This window comes from Condylura cristata, unplaced genomic scaffold, assembly GCF_000260355.1.
Source record: "Condylura cristata isolate star-nosed mole 26May11 unplaced genomic scaffold, ConCri1.0 scaffold00032, whole genome shotgun sequence".
Taxonomy (NCBI): domain Eukaryota; kingdom Metazoa; phylum Chordata; class Mammalia; order Eulipotyphla; family Talpidae; genus Condylura; species Condylura cristata.
This window is the reverse complement of record NW_004567133.1, coordinates 10,463,576-10,488,847: the sequence shown is the minus strand read 5'-3', so window position 1 is coordinate 10,488,847 and position 25,272 is coordinate 10,463,576. Positions and strand designations below refer to the sequence as shown.

Sequence of the window (25,272 nt, the reverse complement as noted above, 5' to 3'; positions counted from 1 at the left end):
TGCTACAGTGGACTAAGTAGAGGGATTTGCCATGAGGGTCTGGTCCCTGGATGCCTGATGCAGCCTTCCTGGCGTTTCTCAGAATTTAAGAAAGCAGTGGTTTCCAATGAGTGTGGAACAGAGGTCGCAAAGACCCAGCAGTGCCCCAGCAGAGCCTGGCTGACCCAGTGGGGCAGGGTTTGACGTGGCTCTCCAGACGACACAGAGCAGAAAAAGATCAGACTCCTTAAAACGAGAGGCTGTTGTTTAGGCGTCTGGTAGAGCTAGGTGAGCAGATCAGAATGGCACATCACTAGCTGGCACTGTCAGGTAAGTGGTATAAATGCAGTGGGTTTCAGATTCCTCATCAGTAAATGGAGTGTGATGTTGGGTCTGGTCAAGAGGCCTGCTGTGGGAAGGACAGGAAAGCTCAGCTGAGGCCAGCACAGTCGTGGTCAAGGTCATGACGTGCGAAGGAGATGAGCAGCCCGCTGAGGTGGTGAGCTGAGCCAGGAAGACGTCCAGGAGACATTAAGCAGGAGTTCGCCTGGTGATTTGACGACAGGCGGGGGCACTGGGTTTCGAAGTCCTCTGACTCATTTCTCAATCTCAGCCACTGCACGTGTCCCTAGACTTCTCGGGTTTGCTAAGAAACCTGCAAAGTTACCTGGGTTCTGATGTGGACACCCTTGTGCCCCACACAAGCCCCTCCTTAGGGCTCAGTGTTCAGATGTGCAAAGAGATCTCGAATGTGGAGGGGCTCACAGCTCACATCCCGTGGCAGCGAGTGGGGTGATCAGGCAGTCAAGACAAAGAAGGGCTCTCCTGGAGTGGGAACTGCATGTGCAAAAGCCCAGAGATGGGACAGCTCCCCCCACTGTCACACGGAGCCAACTGTTTTCGAGGACTCTGCTGGGCTCTGCTGGGCTCACTTCTTCATGTAACTGAGGCGTACTATCTCTAATCCTAAGTATTATCATCTATAATAGTTAATGCTAAGTGTCTAGTATTTATTTATTAATTTTTTAAAAGATTCATTGGCTTATGCATACAGAACTGGGGTACAGGTCACTCTTGCATGGGTGGTAAGAGGTTTCACCAGAGACAGAATAGGGAGCAGAACAGGCAGATCAATGAAGTGCACTGTTGAGGGAGAGGGGGCAGGTCAGGAGAGGTCTGCTGCGCCATGTGGGCCACCTCTGGGGCCGGGGATCGAACTTGCGCTGCAGTGGCTGCGCCTAGCTTCATAGTGCTGTGCTTCAACCTGTTGCACCACCAGGGAGGGCCCGTATCTAGTATTTAATCTGTATGAATAAAGTTGGGACTATTTTATTCCCTATTATGAGCGGCAAAGACTGAGGCTCCAGAAGGTAAAGAATTGGCTGAGGTTAGGTGCAAAGACATCCACTGTGTCTATGAGCTCTCCCACTACCAGTGTCTTTTAGACGAGAGCCAAGTGCGTTGCATAACAGCTGGTCCATTTAGTAATAATTCTCTTTATTGAGATGTGTGGCTCACTTGCTACAAGTTTCACCTGCGTTCAATTTAATCCTCAGCTACTTGGGAGACAGATACTGTTACTGTCCCCTTGAAGAGACGAGAACACCGCGGTTCAGTGCTTAAGAGTCTGGTCCGATTGCACATTAAATGTGTGCTGGACTTGGGATTCAAACGCTATTTATTAGAGTCTAGACCGTTGCCAGTGTCTAGACTCTAATAAACTGTCAAGATGTGTCCAAAATTAGCAGGACGGAGCAGATTGTTAAATAGAAGTGGGACATCTTTTTCTTGTCCCCCCCCTTCCTTTAAAAAACCTTTAAACCTTCCAGGCATGTATGTGGCCTAAGGAAACGCGAGAGAAGAGCTCCCTTCAGAGGAGTTGTGGGGTTTTGGAGAACACTCACCATCCTGAAGCCCCGGGAGTGGTATGAGTAGGGGGATGGGACAATGAGCTCATCTTTCCCCACCAAAGTCCTAGTTGTTTCCTTGAAGCCCAGGGCGTGACCGGACGCTCTGCTTGCTCCTTCTGATACCAAATGATGCTCTGCAGGGGCTGAGCATCCCCAAGTTTGTCTGGGTGCTCCGTTTCCACCCGGCCCGCCCCGCCCCTGACTCCTGGCGGGTCACTGGCCTGCATGCAGGATGCTCATTTGTTTTGCTGTGTAGCGGGCCCAGGGTGACGGCCACTGGGTGCCAGGGGGCCAACAGGAAGCCAGAGGCTTCCGGGCTCTTGGTCTGGAGTTCACTGGATGTCAGAGGCTAATTGTGGCCCTGCTCGGGTTGTCGCTGTTTGATTAAACAGCTTGCACTAAGCACCATCCATCTGCCTCCTGTGACTGTCAGGGGTAGGTATTTTTAGCTTCGGGCAAATAGCTTATCAATTGTGCACACAAAACGCAGCCTACACAAAGCCTTCATTTTCGGTTGCCTGTCTTCTTCCCGGCAGACAAGGACAGGAATGAAAGGAGTTTGGTGTTCACTTATTTATTCAACAAACAATTACAGAGCTGCCCTCCATGCAGCAGGCACAGTGCTAGGCCCAGAGATGCAGCCCTGTGCAAAGACACAAGTGGTTCATGTCCATAGGGAGCGTATGCTCCATTGCGACCACGCAGAACTTTCTTGGCTACCTGCTAGCTCTGTGGCCGTGGGTAAGTCAAACACTTCTCTGGATCTTCCATTTTCATCCAAGAAGCATGTGTGGGAAGTGGTCTGTGTGCCAGTCGCAGTGCTGAGGCTGCCGGTGAGAGGCAGGCAGAGGGAGAGAGGTTGCCCGACCGTGAAGCAGGTGCATCCCAGGAAACCCAGGCTCCAGGGAGAGAAAGCTGGATCAGGGAAGGCTGGACAATGGCAGGAAGGAGGTGGCAGGGAGAAGGAAGATGGGCACCCAAGGACCCAGGAGCAAAGGCAATGATAGGAACGCACTAGATGAAATAACGAACAATTCTCCAGCCAATCACCCACACCGTCTTCTAGCTTTTACGGCACCTCTTCCCAGGGTCTGTTTCCCTGGAGAGCTGGGTGTCCTGCAGCTCAGGTCACCTACAAGCCAGCTGTTAACTTTGCACCGCCACTGCTTTGTAGTATTAGGTCTGCATCAAGTGTCTCTGATTGAAGAGAAGTCAGTGCAATACCTTGTGATGTCAGGAAAAAGAAACTAAATAATCATTTGGCTCTCCATGTTGGGTTAAAGCACAGCACTATTAAGCCATCTGTAGCTATTATAAGTTTGATTCCCAGCCACGGAGGTGACCCACATGGCGCAGCAGACCTCTCCTGACCCCACCCACTGCTCCTCTCAGCAGTGTACTTCATTGATCTGCCTGTTTTGCTCCCCACTCTGTCTCTGGTGAATCCTCTCACCACTCCTGCACCTTGGGTCTGTACTCCAGTTCTGTATGCATAAATAAATCAAACTTAAAAAAAGGGAAAACTAAATATTCACACATTATTTAGCATGTCTTGATAGATACACAGGGTTCCATTGCTACTGACACCCACAGAAATGGCCACAGTAACAACCACCACTTTGGGGATTAGGGAGGGACTTCAGGGGCTTGCAACATCATTGCAGATAAACAAATAACGTGGATTCCAGAGCCACACTCTAGGGTTCAAACCTGTCTTGGCAACTTTCTAGCTGTGTGACCTTGGGCAATTCACTGAACCTCTCTGTGTCTCAATTTACTCATCTGTGATGACATGACACCTGCCATAGGTGCTGTGAGCACTATATGAAGTAATATAGGGCAAGAGCCCTGAATAGTGCCTATTAGCACCATTACTGTCAGACAGGTTAGAGATCTTGACAGGTAGAAGGTGCTGCTTTGCTTATTATTGTTAACATATTGTCAATTCCTTACACATTTTCTGGCATATAGTAGGTGTTCAATAAATACCTGTAGAATGAATGTGTGAAATATTATGTAGCACAATTTGGTTGGGGTTGACGTGTATTTTTAAATAGATTGGAAGAAGACAAAGGGTTTACATATCATGTGAGATGATCAAGTGTCATTGGAAAATAATTGGAAATTAATTTAGTACTCAGAGTGAGAGAGAGCTTTGGAGACTATTATCTCCTCAAGAACAGGTTTTGTGCCAGAATGTTCCATGTGAATCCAATTCAGTTAGACATCAATTTAGTGATACCCAACCATGTGCCAAGGCTGATCAAGCTCTTGGGAGAATGAGGTCCATTCTTTGGGCTCAAGATGCTCAGAACTTACTATTAATAAATAAATCCCAGGCATCATTCTTTCCCCCCTGCGATGGCTCCATGCCAGGGCTTGCAAACTCAAATGGCAACGAGTCCAGGCAGGTAACAAATGTGGGGTCTGGGCACATGGGGGACTTTAGGGAACTGGACATGGAGCTGATGTCCTATTCAAGAGGTCAACCACTATTTTGTTCTACCTGGTGGCTTCCCATGAGGAAATGAAGGCCAACTGTGGCCAGGTCTTTAAATGTCTCATAAGACTTGCATGTCACACACACACACATGTACATACACACACACACAGTGTAGTCCAGGGGTTGCTGGTTTGAGAGTCTGCTCTGTAGCCAAAATCCATTGTCTTTGCACATCCCACCAGATACCTCTATATCAGCTCCCTCGGCAACCCGGGGAAAAACACCTTGTACTTCACTTAATCAGCTATAGCCTGAATGCATAACACTCTTTCTAACCATGTAGCATTGCATTTTTTTCTGCTCTGCAGTTCTTCTGGAATGCCTCCTCTGCCTATACCCTTCTGCTGGCAGATTCTTTATTTTTAAAGCCTTCCTAGATTTCAGTGTGCCACGTTAAGCACCTCATTGACTTGAGTGCTTAACACATTTCTGTAATGATCTCCCTCAAGAAATTTATCACCCATTCCTTGAGGACCCTGAAGGCAGGGACTGTAGGTCTTTCCTCTGAACCTCAAGGGCTAATCAGAGGTCAGTCAGAAAGGAAGCCTGCTGTCACTGCTTGCAGAATAAAAGAATGATGAGATACATGGATGCATGGGTGGGTGGGTGGATGGATTCATGGATGGATGGGTGGGTAGATGGATGGATAGATGGACATATGGACAGATGAATGGGTGGATGATGGATGGATGGATGGATAAATGGGTGGGCAGATGGACAAGTGGATGATGGATGGACAGATGGACACATGGATGGATGGATGGATGGATGGGTGGGTGGGTGGATGGATGGATGGATGGCCTTGCCAAGGTATTCTCTTTGGTGTATCTTCTTGCTATTACTTTTGTAGTACTTCACTATATGCATGATGACTCAACTTTATTCCTTTATATTCTTCTCTCTAAGCCCAGAAAACTCTTGCCCATTACTGCCTATGAGAGCTGCAGGATCTAAGTTTAGATTTTCCTTTTAGTTGTTTGGACATGGTTCTTAACTCAGTTTCCTCATCTGTGCAATGGGGACATTTCCCTGTGGGGGTTTGTTAAGAAGACCGAGTAACTTCACATGTGACACTTCTACCTCATTTGTACGAGGTCCTGCAAAATATTGCTCATTTCTCCATTGAGAAAGATAGTTTCTTAGCACATACACCCTTGCTCCTCTGAAAGGTAGAGAGCTTATGAACATTGGTTCTAATGGCGTTCAACCCCAACTTTGCCTACTCCTAGCTTTGCGATCCTGGCTAAGTGTCTTAAATACACTGTACTAATGTTTCTCACCTGCAAAACAGGGATAATGATATCTGTCACATAGGGTTCTTGTGGGAATTAAATTAGTTAGTGCAACTCAAGTGCCTAAAAGAGTCCCTGGCACACAGGCTTCAGGAAACGCTATTTCTGATGCTCACCAGCCCAAGAGACTGGGAGGAGAAGGAATTTGCATTTTCACCAAGACTTCTTAGACCAACCTCTTCCCTTCCTTCTGCCATAGATGTTGACTACAGACTGATTTCAGGAACTTGGTACAATCTGGGCACAGAGTAAACTAGAAGAACCAGTTTCTTCCCTCCTGGGTCTTCTAGCCTGGCAGAAGCCAGAAAGAAACACGCAGCAGAAGCATGCTACAGGGTCACTTCAGAAGGGGTAGCAAATCCCACCTACAGGACCATGGAGAGCTTCTTGGAGGAAATGGCATATGTGCAGTGACAAGAAGGAGCCAGTCATGGGATGAGGGAGCAAATCATGCTACAAGAAGGCACAGAATGTGCAAAAGCCAAGAGTTCTGAGAGAGTACGGCTGTGGGAGCAGCTGGGGGTTCATTACAGAATGGCTCCCAGGCTAGCAGTTTTGGAGTACATTCTGGAGTGCAGATATGCCTTTAAGATGCTGAAATCAGTTGCATATTTACAAACCAGAGTGCTTCAGATCCGAGGGAGATTTGAGCTTCTTTTGAAAACCAGAGGGGCACCATGTACTGGCCCACATGTCCACTCAGGCTGCCCTCCAGCTACAGAATTCCCCACCAGTCCTCAGTTATGTTGTTTGCTCGCCTCTGCTGGTAAGGAGGAGGCCTGGGAGAAGGCCTGGCTGGAGAAGCTAGAGCAGTCACAACCTTTGATTTAAAGGGGGAAGCAGGCTTGAGTTTCTCCTGAGGCAATGGAGAGTCACGAAGGGCTTTAAGCAATCAAGGTTTTACTAAGTAAGATGCTTACTGTACCAAACCATAAACAGCCCTGAAGGGAGATGAGCAGGCCGAGGGATAGAGGGTCCTTTATTCTCTGCGCTGAAACTTACAAACATGGGTTGGTGCTATAGCTTCTTTATTGTATGTCACATGGTATGAGCCAGCAGAAATGCTGAGAGACAACCTCTTTCTGCCTGGCGTCAGTTCCTCTCCCCACTTGGGCTCCCAGGAGAAGTGGCCATGGGCGGGGGCATCTGTGCCAGGGAACATGGATGGACAGGAAATAGGCCGTTCCCAGAAGACAATGTCTAATTACCCAGGGGCCTCGGGAAGCAATTTTCTGTGGTTGGAGAAACACTTATTTGTGCCCATGTACACAGCCAATGACATGTAGGTTGGGAGGTATAATTATATGGAAATGGCTTTATGTTTGGGAACCTCTACAAACCCACCCCTGCAGTGAGGAGGCAGCAGAGAGAGGGGCGGCTTCCAGGCCACCCCAGCTGCGTTCGGCAGGTGAAAGCTGCCTGAGTGACACTGGAGGCGCTGGCTCCCCTTCTGGCTTTGGGACAAAGGTTGGATGTCACAGGTTGAATGTCCTGGCACCGTGGTAAGGAGTAAGGGTGCTGGAGCCAGGTCTGACACATGCTGTGTGACCGCGGGCAAGTCACATAACTTCTCTGAGCTTCCATGGCTTATTTGTAAAGTGGGGTAGGTTGCCCATGAATTAATGCATAGGAATAATGCATAGGAAGTGCTTGGAGAGTGACCGGCATGACAGTGCTGCTGGCCATGTGGCCTCCACTTCCCACTCCACCCCATGTCTCTCACCAGTCCTGCCTACTACCCTGTTCTCCAGTTGTGAGGCGCCCCTGGACCTGGACTCCCCAAACAAGACACACTCTCTAATCTCTGGGCCTTTGCTTCTGTGGTTTCGTCTTCCTGAAGCATCCCCGCATCCACTCCGGAGGACTCTTCTCCTTGACCCTCGGTGAACCAGCTCATCCTGCCACCAGGGATGACAAATCGGTGCCCCCACCTCTGCAGCACCTCTGTGACAAAACAAACTGCTTCCCTTTTTCCTCTAGGCAGCAATATCATTTCCAAGAGAGGACAGGGAAGGTGTCAGTCGCCCAAACAACTGTTTGTCTTTCTTTTGAAATAAGATAAAATGCAAATAATACCGGCAGTGGTAGCAGTAAAGGCGGTGGTGATGATGATGATGATGAGAGATGAGTCTATATCTTTTCCTGCCATGAGGGAGCGATCATCATAATAAAGATAATTGGCTTCCATTTAGCAATTTTTATTCATGTGCTTGAAACTGGTGTTTTCCACTTCATAGTCACTGGGGCCTCCTCCTCTTTAAAGGTGGCTATTATTGGATCCTTACTCTAGAGTTGGGGCTTTAGGAAGGTGTAGAGATTATATAACCTGTACATCACAGAGACAGGATTTGAATTCAGGGCTGTCCAAATGCTACATTTTCTAGAAGGCAGAATGACTTAGGGCCAGTTTCTACCAACATGCAAATTGGCTTCAGGACAATGAACTCTCTGGCCTGCTGGTCTACCTCTGGCTGAGCACTGCCAGGCTGCCTGGACCTTCCTCACTGCCTCAGGGAACAATGGCCTTCCTCTGCCTGCCCAGGGCTTGCTGGAATGAATAGGGCACTCCTTGGTTGAGTGAGGAAGGGATGAGCTTCTTTCTTGGCAGAGGGAACCACAAGTGCAAAATCAAGGAAGTGTGAAACTATGCTGTGTTTGCAGAACTGTGAAGCGACAGGCTTGGCGGACCAGAGGGAAATGAGGGATGAGAATTCAAGAATCCGGTGCGATAACCTCAGTGAAATTGCTTTGCAAACTCCCAAGGTTGTTGTGGGAACCAAAAGAGACAATTCACGCCACGGGGCTTTGCACGCTGGAAAGTGTCAGGCAGATGTTAATTATCCCGGGATGTTTCAGAGGTAACCTGATTGGTATTAGGAGCGAGATAGCAGAAAATGAAAAGAGTGTTAATTTTTCTCAAATTCACATCCTCAAAAGCATTCATAAATGAAAAATTCTAATTTCATTGCTCGTATCTCCTTTTTTTTTTTTCCAGATGAATAGATAGTAATAGATTTCAGAAGCTCATATAAATTCAGTCAATTTCCTGGTCACTATCAATTACAGAGCTGGATTTTGAGATTTGCAGTAATTTTTGTTGTGTGCTTGTAAGACCACATCCAGCTAATTTTTTTTTATCCAAACACCTCTTAGAGGCACCCCGTCTTTTTCTTTCCTGATCACCTTGATAATAGAAGCAGTAGGAGTGCAGGTCTGGCTCCGTCTCATTTGGGGTCACATTCTTAGTTGCCCACTGATGCTCAGTGGGCATTTGACAAATATTTGTTTAATGCAGCATACGAGTCTCGATGGCACCATCATGCCGCTGAGTTGCTGCAAAAACTTCTTAGCTCCCACAGCCCCTCCCCCTTCCCTCTGTTTCCAAAGCCATTTGCCTGTCCTTGCTCAAAAATGCAATCCAGTTTCCTCATTCTAATAAAACAGTGTTAGCAAACCCATGCAACTGATAGAAAAAATGAAGGGAATTAGCAAAGAATATAAGTCTACAGTTTAGCCAACACGATAAGATAGGAAACAAAGCTAAGACATGTAACTATCAAGGCATAACTATTATTTTTTATTTTTGTAAAGATTTATTTATTCATACAGAACTGGGGTACAAGCCAGAGGCACAGGGGCAGTGAGGTGAGAGGCTTCACCAGAGACAGAGAGGGGAGCAGAACAGGCAGATGGACGAAGTACACTGCTGAGGGGAGCAGCGGGCAGGTCAGGAGAGGTCTGCCGCGCCATGTGGGTCAGCTCCGGGGCGGGGATTAAACTCACACTGAAGTGGTTGCAGCCAGCTTGCAGTGCTGCGTCCTAACCCATTGCACCATCAGTGAGGGCCATAATTATTATTTTTGGCAGCCAGTATGACAGTATGTTTAGGAAACTCAGGAGAATGAGCTGAAACATTATTAGAACCAGCAAGACAGTCCTGAAGAGGAACAAAGCCCTTAAAAATAAAGAAGTCTGGGATGTGATGTACAGCAGGAGGGCTATTGTCGATAATGTCGTGTTGAATATCTGAAAGTGGCTAAGTAGTTGGCACAATCCTGATCACAAGGACAAAAATTGTAGTGATGTATGGTGATTGACCTCAACTAGATTTATTGTGGTGATCATTTCTCAACAGACACAGTATCAACTCAGTGTGTTGTAAACCTGAAGCTAGTCTAATATTATATGTCAGTTATACCTAAATGATAACAGCAAAAGAGGCCCAAAGGCCACTGCTTAGCAACTGGAAAGAGAAGAAGACAAGGCCCAGCATTCTATGCCCACAGCCCAGGAAGACAACTGTCGTCTGTCGGAGGTCGAGAGCTGCAGGGTCAAAGGTGGGGAGAGTGGACTCCTTTCTTTCTTTCTTTCTTTTTAAGATTTATTTATTCATATATATAGACCTGGGGTACAGGCCAGAGATGTGTGTGTGTGTGCGTGTGCGTGTGCGTGTGTGTGTGTGTGAAAGGATTCACCAGAGACAGAGCGGGGAGCAGAACAGGAAGATTGGCTGAAGTACACTGCTGAGGGGAGCAGCGGGCAGGTCAGGAGAGGTCTGCTATGCCATGTGGGTCACTCCCTGGCCGGGGATCAAACCTGCGGCAGTGGCTAGGTAGCTTCAGAGTGCTGCGCTTTAACCCGTTGTACCACCAGCGAGGGCCCAGAATGGACTCTTTTCTAAGCCTAGGCTGCACTTTGTCTCCTGGGTCCCCAGGCAACTCTGCTTGTGCCCAGAGTATCCCACGAAGCTGTTCTGTCAGACTCTGGCTCTTACCAGTGTGAAAATGAAGGCAGAACCCAGTGTATCTGAGGGGATCAGATAACAGCCCTCTTGTTTGTGGATTTGTGGAACAGCCCTCTGTCTCTGACATGGGCAGCCTTTGCAAGTCTGTCTCCCAAGGTGGGGTGTCTCCACCCTGTCTCTATTACAGAGGGTCACGGCTTTAATGAAAACATCCCAAGAGCTGTACAAACTGAGAGCATTTCTGAGTCTGCGTGTGTTGCCTGTTTCCAAAGCTTGTGCTCTAATGCCAGAGCCTGGCTTTGCCATAGTGCTGACTACATGACCTTGAGTCACTTAATGGCTTGCCCTCTGCCTCACTTTTCCTATCTGTAGTTTGGGGTAACATAGTCCTCCCCCCCAGTATATGAGAGTAGGATGTTCCTATTTGTGTATAATTTAGTAGGCTATTTTGGGGGTCTTGGAATGCTTTTTTTTTTCATACAAATGAATGGCAATAGTGTTCCCTGATCCAAAAATATTACCTACCAAAGCATGCCAGATAGAAATGTTCTACTTTTGGATTGCGGGGGAAACCTGCAATAGCACCTGCTTGGTGAGTGGAGGATTAAATTAGTTAATTCATGTAAAGTGCTTGTGACAGTTCCCGGTGGTAGTGAACAGTAGGTTAGTGTTCTAATTATGTCAATGACCATTAGTTTTGTTCAAGCAGGCTGTCTGAGCGTCAGCCATGGAGCCCACCACCTGGGGAACGTGTGGTGGAGGAGACTTGGAGATAGCATTTGGTCACTGGCCCAGGACCAGTGATCAAACTCTCCCTGAGCTTTTTCTTCAGAATAGTAAATTAATGCTCCATGGAGTGTAGGTGGAACTGTATAAAACAGACATTTTACAAGGTAAAAAGTGGCCACATTTTGTCAGTTTTATACAGCACAGTGTAATAACTTTTAATTCGCTTGTTTTGCCTACTGGTGAGTGCATGTCAAAAGCACAGGCAAAGTCCATTCATCTCGCATGTTCCCCACTAAGGCAGAAGGTGCTCTGAGCACATGTATTAGGAAGAAAGACTTGAGGTCAGAAGAAGGTGAGTTCCAAGGTGTGGTAGATCGAAAATTCTGTCCTGCCAGCCCTATGCAGCCAGCACACATGTCACAAATGAATAAATAATGGAAAGTACTGGCAGGAATCAGGGGGAAATCCACCTGGGGATCCCTTGCACTGTCTATAGTTTTGTATATTTTGTGAAATGATGAACCCTGGATGAGGCTGTAGCTTCCGTTCTCAGTCCTGTCTACTGGTGGGAACTTGGAAAGTGATTTAACTTCTCAGAGCTTCAGTTTCATGATGGATGAGAAAGGACTTTGAATTCATGGTAATGAATTCACTCTGCATATTGGTCAGCACTACAGTAACATTAATGGCTGCTATTGATGACTCTTTTCAAGCATTAAGAATAGAGCCTGGCCTGGAAGAGGTGGGCCATAAACATTCACCACATGAACTGGCTTTGGAATTCTGAGCGCTTGACCGAGACTGAGCCCACTTATGGCTGATAAAGGAAACCTTGGAAGGATTTGGAAGATGATGGATTTTTCAGGAGTTGTTTCCTCACAAAACTCCATAAGAAAAAAAAGCAACTCAATTTCCATTTTGTAGGTTAGGTGTGGAGTAGAGAGGGAATTCACCTGTCTGTCCTTGTTCAAAAATAATTTCAAGTAATTAAACCATCTGCTTGGGGAGAGGGCAATGGGGACGCAGGAAGAGTCCTTAATCAGAAAGAAAGACACAGTCCCTCAAAATGTCTGCAAAGACCAGGCTGGAAGGATGAACCTAGATAGAGGTCTGGAGACGCAGCATTTGTCTTTGGTGATGTCCTGAATACCAATGTCTGCAGCAGACACATCGTAGAGCACAGTGGAAAAGCAATGCTCTAGATCTCAGCTCCGCTGCTCCAGCTGAATGACCTTGGGCAGGTCACTTTCCTCCCAGAGCCTCAGTTTCCCCATCTGCTAAATGTGGGAGGGTGACAGTTGTGCCACATGCAGGCACTGCTGTGGCTTGACTAGGTCTTGACAAGTCTGGGGCTTGACTCAGAGTAAATGCTCAATAGATGGTAGTGGTGATGGCCATGATGGCGATGATGATGGAGGAGGAGCTGATGGTGATGATGGTGGTGATAAAGATGGTGTCTTCAGTCTTCAAAAATAGTGTGACAATTACATTTCTAGGATTAAGACGGCAGTTCATTGTCCACACATGCATGTATGCATCCATCCACCCACCCATCCATCCAGCACCTACCACGCCCCCTACACATGCCAAAGCCCAGCAGAGAGACTGGAGCCCTCTCCTGTAGAGGACTCATAGCCTGACTCAGCATCTTTTCTCCTGGGCTAAGCTACGTTTGAATCCCTAGAGAAATGTAAGTGCCTCCCCTCACCCTGTTATAGAACTTGTCACACAGTATCGTGATCATCAACTTGCCTTTCTGCCTAACCAGAGTGTGAATTCCTTAAAGGGATGCATCATTTCATGTTCGCCGTCGTCTTGCCCCCTCGTCGCTATCTCCCATAAGCCCTGGCACAAACTAGGGTCTCATAAAGTAGACCCTTGTTTCTACAGTGCAGCCCAAAGGGCCCACCTGGGGGTCTGAGAGATAATCGCTGTCAATCTTGAGGAAAGAAAGTCTGTATGTTAAGCACCTGCCCGATGCCTATTCTCTCCGTGCTCTGCCTGTCTCATGTACTCCCCGTGACATCGGGGCGCTACTTTCCTCATTTTACAGAGTAGGAAACAGGCTCAGAGGTGTCAACTATACATGGAAAGTTCAGTTGGAGCTGAAGTCTAGGTTTACCCACCTCTCTCTGCAGGGAGACATTCAAGGTGGATGGTGTAAGTGGAAGGAGTGTGTGCGTGTGTGCGCTTGTGTGGAGTCAAGTTCAAGGAGGTGAAATCAAAATCCTGCAAGGGCAGACAATGCAGGAAGCCCAAGTGAGAGAGGCAGCCAGGAATAAGCACAATCATGGGGGTGGGGGGCCACAATGGGAAGGGTGGAGACTGTGGCTCACTGGGCAGCTCAAATCGTCCAGAGGCAGAGATGTAGCCTGATTGGAGGCGTTGGGTGGCAGGGTTTTTATGAATTTGCCGCTGAGTATTAATAGGGAAGGTGCTGCTTTTAAAGAGAACCTTAAACAGGCTTCTCTCACATTTTGCAAGGTTTCCATTTCCAGCGAAATTGGCTGTGGGCTGGCCTTGCCCAATCTAGGTCTCCTTTGGAGGTTGTGTGAGGGTGGCTGAGAAGAGTAATAGCCAGAGGATCTGACCAGCGTTTTCAGGGAAGCGTTTAGAGTGGATGGCAGTTGAGAAAAAAAGAGTCCTCTCATTTCTGGGGTCATCCTCCTCCCCGGCCAGACCTGTTCTGAGAAGTTCCAGAAGCAGCCTTCCTCTTCACACTTCCGTGAACTATCCCTGCCAATTTTTGAGATGTCCTTGGAGTCCCCACCTCAACCTTGGGGGGCACGGCTCTCTTCTCCAAGCTGGTCATGTGACCCGGATGTGGACATGGTCTTCCACGATGCTGGCCAGACCTCGGTTCTGCTGTCCAATGGCAGGCCGAGGCGCCCCTTGCCTTCCTGTCCAGGCACATGCTTGCTCTCTGCTCAGGGTTCGTGCAGCTGCCAGCTGGGCCATCAGCATGACCTGCCCACTGCCGGTTCCAGACCTTGCTCTCTGCCGTGACGGGGTGCTTCCCTAGGGTGGACTGTGGGCTCACTCATTTTGCTTGGCTGACTGCTTTTTTTGGAGACCGTAGTGATGATGGAGGGTGGATAGGCAAGGGGGTGAGAGGTACTGAGCATGACCCTTGACCTGTGAGGGGCTGGGTCAGGTACTCCCCAATATTGCACAGGGTCCCAACAGGGGTCCTTCCAGCTGCACCTCTCAATCTTCTTGCTGCTCCCCTCTCACCACCTTCCACCTATTCTTTCCACAGCAGCCAGAGGAACCTTCGAAGAACTCAAATTCTATTATGAAACCTGCTTAGAAATTCCCTAGGTCTTGCGGCACTTAGGAAAACCAGAATTCCTCACTGTGGACCATGGACCCCAGCATTGGTTTGGGTCTCTCTGGTCTGCCTTGGCACTTTTCACTCCCACCTTTGCTGTGTTTCATCTGCTTGGAAGGCCTTTCTCCTCCCTGCACCTCCAGGGCTGTTCCTTCTCAGGGCCACTTTGGAGAGCCCATCCTGAGCCTCAGAAAAGCAGCCATCTGCCCATGAACTGTGTTTTGTGGTCCCCACAGCAGTGATCAATATTGAAAACACTGTCATTCCTGCATTTTTTGCTTATTGCCTTCCTGGGAGAAGGGAGCCTGGCAGGGCCTCCTTGTATTGGGCTTTGCTTCCCTGCCGCCCCTCCCCCTGCTACCAGAACTTTCCAGGACTTGACCTATGAAACAGGCTCCCTCTATAGGTGCTAAGTAACTATAGTTGATATTATCATCCCCCCTACCCAGACGAGGAAACTGAGGCCTGAAGAAGGGGAATTAGCCCAGGAGTGCATGAAACTCTGCAGAATGGGCGGCACCGGGAATGCCTATTCCCAAGCCGGCCACTTCCAGCAGGCAGGTCCTGGTGGGGGGTGGTTATGATGCTGGTGCCTTCTTTAAGGAATGCCCACCCCACTCCTCTCCAGGTCTCTCCAGCTGCTGCTCCATTCGGCCTCCTTCCAGGGAAGCTGCTGCTTCTCTTTCAAGAGCCAGATGATGGTTCTTGTTGGCAGCTCTGTGGAGCTGAACAGAGGTGGTGAGGCCGGAATGCTAAAAGCAAAGGGCTGCAGCCAGAACAGCTTTGGCTGTGCATGTGTGTGTGTGCGCATGTGTCTGTGTCTCTGTCTACCTGTGAGTTTGTGTGTCTCTCTGTAGTGTGTATGTGTGTGTGCTTATGTGTGTGCATCTGTCTTTGTGTTTATCCACCTGAGTCTGTGTGTCTCTGTGAATGTGCGTGTGTGTCTGTGTCTCTGATTTGTCTACCTGTTTGTGTGTCCGTCTGTATTTGTCTCTCTTTGAATCTGTGTGTCTGTGTCTGTCTACCTGTGTGTTTGTGTGTCTGTCTGCATGTGTGTGTCTGTTCGAATATGTGTGTGTGATCGTGTGCCTGTCTGCACAGGGTCCCCTGGTTGAAGTGATGTGGCTGGTTGTTTGTTTTGCACTTAGCTGAAAACAAGAAATGTCTGTGGGGGGAAAAGCAATTCCCAGCTCTACTGACTGTCAAGTATCCTGAAAAACACAGGGGCAAGAAAAGAAGTTGCCGCTGGACACATCTGTCCTTACGCTGCAGAATGTATTGTCCCAGCCTTAGGGTCGTCCTGTGTGGTTTTCATGAGGTGGCTCCCAGCTTTCTTCCACTCGCAGCGTCTCACACTACCTTCTCCCTCACCCCCCTGCCCCAGGCACTCTAGACCTGCGGCTTCTTTTGTCCCAGTACACCTGTGTGGGTCCCTACTGTCTCAAAACCGTTGCACAACCTGCTTCCTTAGTCCTCCGTTCCAGCTGTTCCATACAAAGGGTCTTTCCTTGTCTTCTCCACCTGGCCAAATCTCCCCCTGGTAAGCCCTCCCATCACCTTTCCTTCATGTACCTTTCCTTCATCACCTTTTCATAGGTGACTGGCACATCTATGTAAGTTTCTAGTCATGGTGTGTGTGTGTGTGTGTGTGTGTGTGTGTGTATGCACATAAGCACATGGGCAAGAAGCTGATCTTGCCATGTGTCTAGCACAGTGCCTGGTAGTTAGCAATGCTCGGCACAAGGGTGGGTGGATGGATGGGTGAGCAGGTGAGAGGGTGGATAGGTGGGCCGATGAGGGGACAGAGAAATGAAACAATGGATGCACATATAATTGCTCAAATGTGCTCTCTGATCTCTTATCTCATCCTTTTTGCAATGGGACAAAACAAAAATAAGCATTATTCATCTACGTAGCCCTAAGCTAAAGTTAAAGCCCTCACTTCCTTTCAATGCAGTTCTGCTGGCCATGGGCTTTACTCAAGAGAAGTCATGGACATTCTGCTGCTCCTTTAGAGAAAAACCAACATCCTGGATCCCCCCCCTTCAGAGAAGTTCCCTCCCTTTGAACCCCAGTGGTATGCAAAGGGGTCAATCTTCGCCACACCCCACCCCTCTTTCCCTAAAGCCTCTTGGTGGAGGTGAGACAGCAGGATTATCCCTGCTGTGATGACCAAGCCACACTGGATGTGGAAACCATAAGGTTTAGGGTCAAGGTGACCCCTAACTGGCTGTGTAGCCCTGAGGAACTTCTTTGCCCTCTCTGGGCTTCAGTTTTTTCATCAAGAGCACATTAGAACAGCGTTCTCCAGATTTCAGTGATGGGGCCACCAACTTCATGATGGTGGCCGATTCTTGAGTCCTCTTCTACTATTTACTCAACACTTTGCTTTAAAGTGATTTGCCTTCCCTCTTTTAGTTATGCTTCACATAATTATTCCACCCAGCATAAAGGCAATGAGAAGCACATATGCCATCTCAAATTTCTAGCCGCCACATTAAAAAAAAAAAAAGGAACAGATGAATTAATTTTAACAATATATTTTATTTAGCCAGGTACCTCCAAAATGCTATCAATGCAAGTCACTGATGAGATATTTAAGTTTCTTTTTCACACTAAGTGTTCTAAATCGGCTGTATATTTTACGCGCCCAGCACCTCTCTCTCTCTACAAATGCTTGAGTTTCACTGGAAATCCTTGATCTCTATTTAGATGTTGTGCAACGGACAGTTAAAGGAGTCAATGCACATGCTCACGCTCCTAGTGAGTGTATAGCTATTTTTTAATAATTGAATCAAGTGTCAGATTTGCAATTTGTGATTTGCAATTAATTGCAAATTAACAGCAATGAAATGAAATGAGAAACTGAATTCCACAGTGGCACGAGTCCAATGTCAAGTACTGAACAGCCGTATGTGATGAGCGGTCCCTGGGCTGGACAGCCCGGGTAGATGCCAGCCTGGAGAATAGCAATAGCCTCGCCTCCATTATAGACAGAAAGTAGCCTTAAAAACAAGCACAGGGACAAGAGTGACATTAAATTCTTAGTTGCAGCAAGCTGCCAGCCAAGGTGTCAAGCCCAAGGCCTGCTCTGTGTCTGCTACAAAGGGATTTAGCATGTGGAAAGCTGCTAAGGGCACGCTAGCACCAAGCTGAGACTGTTCCTTGGATGGAATCAGATGCAGTAAGCAAAGTGAAAAGGAACTGAATGCCATGGCCTGTTCCCATCCAAAATAATCCTATATCACACAGCAGCATTATCCCCTCCCCCGACCTGGAGGGTAACTGTGCCCTCAGCCCCCAGACTCTTCCCCTTTGCCCTACCCTGTCCCTCCGCTTCCTCTTAAGAGCCCACCAGTGTGTGATTTTGTGCAAAGCAAACTAAGTGTGGAGAAAGTAGGCGCCGTCTCTGACTGTCACGCGTAGTTCTGTGGCTTTGGGTGAGAGGTTAGACTCCTCATTTTGTAGAGTGGCCCTCCAGGAGACGGGCGTGTGAATCCAGGTTGCGGGGGTGCTGACCCCACAACCCCATCCACCTGCTGTGCAGTTCTAAGGGCTCTTCCACTCCCCAAGTGGGTAGACTTCTATGTTGCAAGATATTATTAACATGTGATCGATGCTATTTCTTGGAGCTTTTTCCTCCAGTTTATGCCAACTCCCTGATTTCCTGAGTTGGCATGCTTTTTTGAGTCAGCCACAGTTTCTTTGGGTCTCCATCTCTAGCTCCTCATGCCTCCTTCTAGCTTCTTATTTTTATCGCGCCCCCTCCCCTCGATGGCCCCCCGGTGCTGTCTGAAGTTTTATCGGCTCTGGAGTTGGTGAGTTGGCAACTTCATGGGTCCACATCAAGCTGCAGACATGTTTGCTTTGGCTCACACAGAGCTGGCTTACAGAGTGTTTTTAAAATTTTGGATATAGTTGCCAACGCTGAAACATTGGGATATTTCATATCAAAATCTGGATTTCAAGATTTTCTGGGACCAGTTGGCAAGACTGGACGGTTGGTGGGGGGACTTTGTAACTCTCCCAGGTGCCATTCCTCTCTATTGTCTGTCACCCCCACCTCTCGACCCAGCCTGAGTGGCAATTGTCAGCTGTCACTGCATCTGCGCTGCCGCTTTCTCACAAGAAGCTTGGACAGAAGTGCTGAACATTAGCTGTCACTTGTTAGTCACAAGAGTGGCGAAGCCTCTCCGTGTTCTCATCTGAAAAATGGGTGTCATAATTAGATGTGCCCCAAACGGTCACGGTGAGAATTTGTAAATGAACACATGTCAAGTACTTTGGAGAATTCCTAGCACATAGTGAGGGCGATGTAAGTACTAGCATTTATTTAGAGGAAACTGCAGGGCTTTAGTTTCTATCGCTGAAGGAAAACGAGGAGAAACCAAACGAGGATGTTTCCAGAAAAACAGCAGGGAAGCACACCTCCTCGGAGAGGTGAAGCCTTTCTTAAAATGGGGCCACCTTGTTCGTTTATACTATCTGGCTGTTCTTGCAGGCATTTGAATTCAAGACACCTGCTCTTTCCCACCCCCTGCTTTTCACGGAGTCTCCCCTATCAGCATCGCCCAGGTCTTTCACGTCCACGTGGAGGTTCAGCGGCAGAGAGCCTGCGTCCACCCCCTGCGTCTCTTCTGTCCATGCCCCTGGCTGCAGCAGGCAGGGCAGTCTGGCCTTTGGTGCGTGTCAGTCTCTACCAGGTTTAGCTAAAGACCTTTTCCTGTCTGGACTGATGTCATTCCTGCAGCTTTCGCTGAATCAGAGGCAACTCTCTTGGGGGTACAAATTCCCTACACTTATGATGAAATTGATTGCTTAATTCATTGGTTCATTCTTTCCTCATTTGCCAGGGCATGAAGTTTCATTTCTGGTGGGTACAATGGGAGGAACTGTGCACGTAGGAAAAGATCTTATGTTTGAAAGCGATTAGGGCTCCCCAGGATTTACAAGGTTTGAACATGCGGACGTGTTAGACAGTTAAAGCACTGTGAGCTACAACTTCCTGAGCCCCCACAACATGCCAAGGACCATGAAAAGACTTTGCACATTTCATTTCTATTTTAAATTGCCACAACAATGCAGGGCACAGAAGGTTAATAATATTTATTGAACTCTTACTCTATATGTACTAGGAATGGTGCTGAGCATTTTACAACTTTATTGAATCCTCAAAACAACTCTATGAAATAGGTAGTATAATGAATTCATCTCATGGAGAAGGACTAAGGCTCAGAGAGGGTGAGATACTTGCCCAAGGTCACAGGCTAGTGACTAGAGGAACCAAGATGCAAGCCCAGGCAGTCTGACATAGGAGGCCATTTGCTCAACTGCTGAACTTGAATGTCCATGGTTTTGCATATGAGAAAACTGGAGCTCTGGGAGGTACCCTATCATACAGCCAACAGAGGAGAGACACAGGAGTCGACTCTCTGTTCTTTTAGTCCAGTGCATTTTCCTTGCAGTCTCACCAAGCAAAGCTGATACAGAATCATTAGGGAAACTCCAGGACAAGGATAATTCTAGACACCAGCCTCAGGTCAGTTGCTTCGTCATCTGTGCTGTGTCCTGTCCATGGACTATGTCTCCAGCTGAGCCTGGCTCTCTAAGTCTTTGGACAGACCTGTCAAGAATGACTTGTCCAAGGCCACACAGGGGGTTATTGCTAGAGCTACCTCTGGAATCCAGCACTCCTCGTTCCCCTGTGAGAAGGAAGTCTTAGGTCAAATGTGCATAAAGAGGGGTCTCACAGGCTACAGAGAAAAATTAGGTGCACCATGTAGGGACTGTTTCAGTTGGTCCAACTCAACTTTTAAAAGGGATGATTGTTAAATAAAGTTTAGAACAAGTACAGTCATGCATGGCGTAACAATGGGGATATGTTTTGAGACATGCATCACTAGATCATGTTGCTATGATGCAAATGTCATAGACTATAATTACTCAAACCTGGATGGAATAGTCTACTACACAGCTAGGCCATATGGTATAGCCTATCAGAACCACTGTCATATGTGGTCCATTGTTGACTGACATGTTAAGTAGTGCGTGACTGTATGCAATGGAATAGTATACAGCCTTATAAAAGAATGAAAATGCTTCCTATGCACTGTTACAGATGATGAAAATATTAAGTTAAAGAGCAAGATGCACTCTAGGATGTATAAGGCATTCATTTGGGACAGGGTAACAAAGGGAGCATTGAAATCCTCTTATGTGCTTGTGCATATACACTAAGAACCCTGAATGGATAAATAAGAAAATGAGACGTTAATGAAATGGTTACCTGTGTGGTGATGGTGATGAGGGGGTAGGGAATCGCTGAACAGGGAAGAGGGATAGGAGGGAGCTTTTGCTATGCCTGTCTTCTAACACTTTTAGGTTTTTGAATAATACAAATGTCATTTCCTATTTCATGCACACACAATTATAATGGAAAAGTAGTCAGTTCTTCAGCTCTTGACAATTGCTACCCTCTGGGGGCTATGGATCTAATATTGTCAGTTCTTTTAGATTTTCAAGGGAACGTAGAAATACGGAAAAAGTCATACTGAATGACTTTCAAATATTGAACCAGCCTTGCATTCCTGGGGTAAACCCAAGCTAGTCTTGTTGTATTATCTTTCTTATACATTGTTGGATTAGATTTGCTAATGCTTTGAGGGATTTGCATCTATGTTGATGAGGAAAATAAGCCTGTCATTTTCCTGCCTGACATTAAGCTAAGATCTGATGTCATAAAATGAGTTAGGAATGTTCCTTAATTTGGCTAATTTTCAGATGACAAAAACGACTCACAGAGTGCTGACTGTGTGTGAGGTACTGTACTAAGTGCTTCACTCATTTACTCTCAGTGGAGCCTTATGAAAGATGTATAGCATTATCACCATCATCCTCACTTTTCAAATGGGGAAAACTGAGGCCCAGAGACATTGAAGTCACTGCCTGTGGTCATGGCTTATAGATTAAAGCTTGGACACCAACCCTACTACCTGCCAGGCTCCAGATTCCTCATTTTCATCTTGCATCAGCCCTCAGAGGCAAGGATTATGCTCGCTCGGCAGTTGTGTGGTGTGCTGCATGGCAAACAGTTCCAGGCTATCTTCTTCCTTAACATCCATGATGCCTTTTAGAAGGGAATTTTAAAAAATATCTTTGGAATCTCAGTTTAATTTTGCACTGCTCCTTTCTTACCAGGCAGGCTCACCCTTCCTCCATCCTGTTTTCTTCCCCAAGCCTCAAGGCTTAGCTCTTCCTCCCACACTACCTTCTGCTTTGCACCGTCTTGTCCCAACTGGCCCCAAGCACTGTCCCCAACTCTGCTGCAAAGTTAGAACCAAGTTTTGAAAGTGTAGAAATATCGTACATGCTTAAAAGGAGGAGGAAAGAGATGGGGTATTAGGAACAGCCAGGACACCAATTTTCTCCACCGAGCACACAGCTAGTTAAGAGAACTTTTGGCGGTAACGAAGCCAGCGTGTGCAGTGGAAAGAGCAGGGGTTTGCATGCTGGTTAGGCTGTGTGGCTATAAAAGGTGGAAGATTTATGTGATCATAAGAGAAACCAGAGTATAGGCTGTGTCACTGCAGACAAGATGCTCCACCTTTCTGAATCCATAAAAGGGTTTCAGGAACATGTACTGGTCACAGGGAATCATGGGGAATTGACACAGAAAGAAGACTGGATGGGGAGTAGGCACTGAGTATGGAGTGTTTTCCTAGCCCAAGTACTGTGCTAAGCCACGTCTCTGTAGATTATATTATATAAAATCTACTACCCCTGTGGGTAGTAGGTACTATCGTTACTCCATTTTTACAGATGGGCTCGATTGTGATACAGAGATGTTAAGGACGCTTCAGTGGCAGAGCGATGCCTGTGCTTCACATGTGAAACTCTGGGTCCTACTGCAGATTGCTTCAACTAGGCTGGGGCGATTCCTAGAGGCAGGGTTGGACCACATGGCCTTTCTTAAGCTTTTCCTTAAGACAAGGTGTTAAGAAACTTCTCCCTACCCCCAGTTAACAAGAACACCACTCCCTGTCCGTCCTCATTTCCCACCCAGCCTCTGACCACTGAGGTGAGAATTTGGAAAAGGGGTGAGTCCACTGCCAGGAAAAGTGATTCAATTAAAATCTCAGTTTTCAACAATCATCCTGAGCCCTGCGGTCTGTTCCTCCACACCCAGCATAGCTGTGTAATGAGGGTTTGCTAATTGCTGGGGGCTAGGGCTGGGGGAGAGACTGGAGTGAGCTCCGGGAGAGCTCAGCAGCAGAGTCAAGCGCTTTCTCCACGAGTCTCCCAGCCCCTCCTCTGGGTCACCGGCAGCCCCCTCCTTGCACAACCCAACCAGCTGGTGAGAAGCAGACAGTGTGTGTGTGTGGGGGGGGGAGCAGGCACTGGGCTGCGCGTTATCCTTGCACGTCACCTCCATCCACACTGCTGTTTCTTACAACTGCAGGGAGTAGATAGTTTCATAATGCCTATTATACAGCTGGGGAAACTGAGGCACAGAGACACCAAGGAGCCAGAAATTAACACCCAGCTCTGCCTCTCTTTAGTCACCAGGACTGCCTTGCTTGCTTTTAGGATGTTCAGGGGATGGCTCACGTCTTTCACCTTTGAATCACCTTGCAAGCGCTAACAAAAGCCCTTGACCTTCACACCAGCCTGGTCTGCCCAATCATGCTTCACTAGAATCCTTGGTCCTTCTCTAGCCACTGCTGCCACTCAAATCATAGGCTTGTATGAGATCCCTGAATACAGCGACTGCACCTGGCATTGCCTCAGCACTTGGCACACAGTAGGTGCGTGGAAATCCTGTTGAGTGTATAAACACATCGATACCTTCCAAGTTCTAATCCCAGTCCTTCACTCTTCTAAGTGCCCAAGCCCTAGGCTCAGCCTTGAGCAAAGCCTGTGCTTTGCACAATGCCAGGCATACAGCTGGTGCCAATACTGTGACTCAGGATGGCCTCGTTGCCATAGGAATTGGACTGTGAAGGTGAGAACCTGGAGGTGTTGCAAGGTCTGAGCTTTCCCTTGTTGTCCCCATCCTCAGGTGCCCTCCTTTGGACCCCGGGAGGGTCAGCCTCCCCCAGTCTTTATGTCTCTGTCCCTTGAGGGACAGTGGGGGCCATGGAGTAGTGGGGAGGGGCACAGATACATGCTGGCCTGTGGCTTCTCTGGGTCAGCAAGTGTCACCAATAACCAACCTCAAAAAACGCTCCCCCCAAGAGAGTTCTGGGAGAGGTTCAGGGGTTTGGAGGGGGGAGGAGGGAAGTGGATGAAAATCAATGCCAGTTGGAGGTGATTATAGGATAGGTGCTGCCATCCCAGCGGGTGAATCAGAGGCTGAATGCCCCTCCCTGGGCAGCCAGAGGGACTGGTTAATAACCAAAGCCTGGCCTCTTGGGGGGTGGGGTGGGGGGTGTTGCTGAACCTTAGGAAACTTTGCTTTCTCTGCCTGATAAATCTGGGAGGGGGGCGTTAATTTATATGACCTGGACCTCATCAGGGTCTTGGCCACCAGGTGGAATGTTTGAAAAAGGACATCTCGGCAGGGGTCTCAGAAGCCGGGTGCCCAAGTCGCCAGATTCTGGGATGCTGAAGTGGATGGGGCAGGGGGTGCTAAGATTCCCGGCTGCACATTGTTCTCCCTTCTGCTCCGTCTGCTCCCTCGTTCTCGTTCTCTATCTCCCATCTGCCTGAAGTGGTCTTCAGGAAGCTTTCTGCCAGAGACGTCTCAGTGACTCTCTGGAAGAAGGGTCCATCTGGATCTGGAGCCCCAGGGCAGCCCCTTCCCCTGCTGCACCCCCTCCTCCCCACCCCCAGCAGCCCAGCTCTCTTCAGGAATTCAGCACAAGTCTGGGTCACACTTTGGAGAGGAGGTGGGACCAGCCAGACATCTGCAGGGTGGGTGGAAAGAGGCAAAGCTGGGCGAGAGTCCGCCAAGGAGACTGGACCCCCTGAAGTGGCCTTCTCTGCAGCTGCTCCGTGTGCCTCTGCACTCTCCCTGAGAGAGTCGCCCCACTCTCCTGACAGGTGCCCAAGACCCTTCCTCTGGGAGGGCAGAAGGACTCATTCCTTGTTGCTTCCCAGACCTCTTCACCGGGACCCCCACCTCACCCCATCCCAGCGAGACGGTGCCCAGCATCAGAGTCTCCCACTTCATCTCTGATTACGAGGGGACACCCAGCCGGACAGAAGTGCCCCCAGACTGGGGTGGGGGTGGGGCACCGGCAAAGTGAAGCCGCCACCAGCCATCAGAACATGCAGTGAAGTCACACGCAAGCCCGGATCGGACCCTTTCGCCGACACCGATCCTTTTAGACGGCCACACGGCACCCACCAACACCCCGGGGGTGGAGGCGCACCCCCGCCGGCCCCTCGCCGGCCGCGCACACTGGCGAAGCCACACGCGCACACGCGCGCACACACACACGCGCACACGGGCTGGCCCCGCCAGGCCACCGCAACTTCCTTTCCCCCCAGTGGGGAAATGTCCGCAGTTGTCCTCAAGGTTTAAACTTTTCAGCGGGGGGGCACCAGGGACCACACCGGGAAGGCGGATACGCCTGGGGGTTCCGGGCAGGGTCGCGCCGCGCTCGGGGCTCCTGGCTTCCCTCCCTCGCCCCACGCCCCTCACCTGGTAAACCGAGGCACAGCAAGAGGCTGTAGTAGACCACGGGCACGAAGCCCAAGCCGCAGGCCGAGCCGGGGGACCAGGACAGCGAGGTGTTGGCTACGAGGTGGGCGTGCGTGTGCTCCATGAGCGCGCCCCTCGC

At 48.6% G+C, this 25,272-nt stretch overlaps 1 protein-coding gene across 1 annotated transcript in view; it reads right to left on the bottom strand.

Moving 5' to 3' along the window:
• GPR139 (G protein-coupled receptor 139) overlaps window positions 1-25,266 on the bottom strand; it is a 36,779-nt gene extending 11,513 nt beyond the window's left edge. The window contains exon 1 of the mRNA XM_004692091.2: window positions 25,134-25,266. Within this exon, the coding sequence (XP_004692148.1) occupies window positions 25,134-25,257 (124 nt within the window). The 5' untranslated portion in view covers window positions 25,258-25,266. The remainder of the gene's footprint in view (window positions 1-25,133) is intronic.
• Window positions 25,267-25,272: the final 6 nt, after the last annotated feature.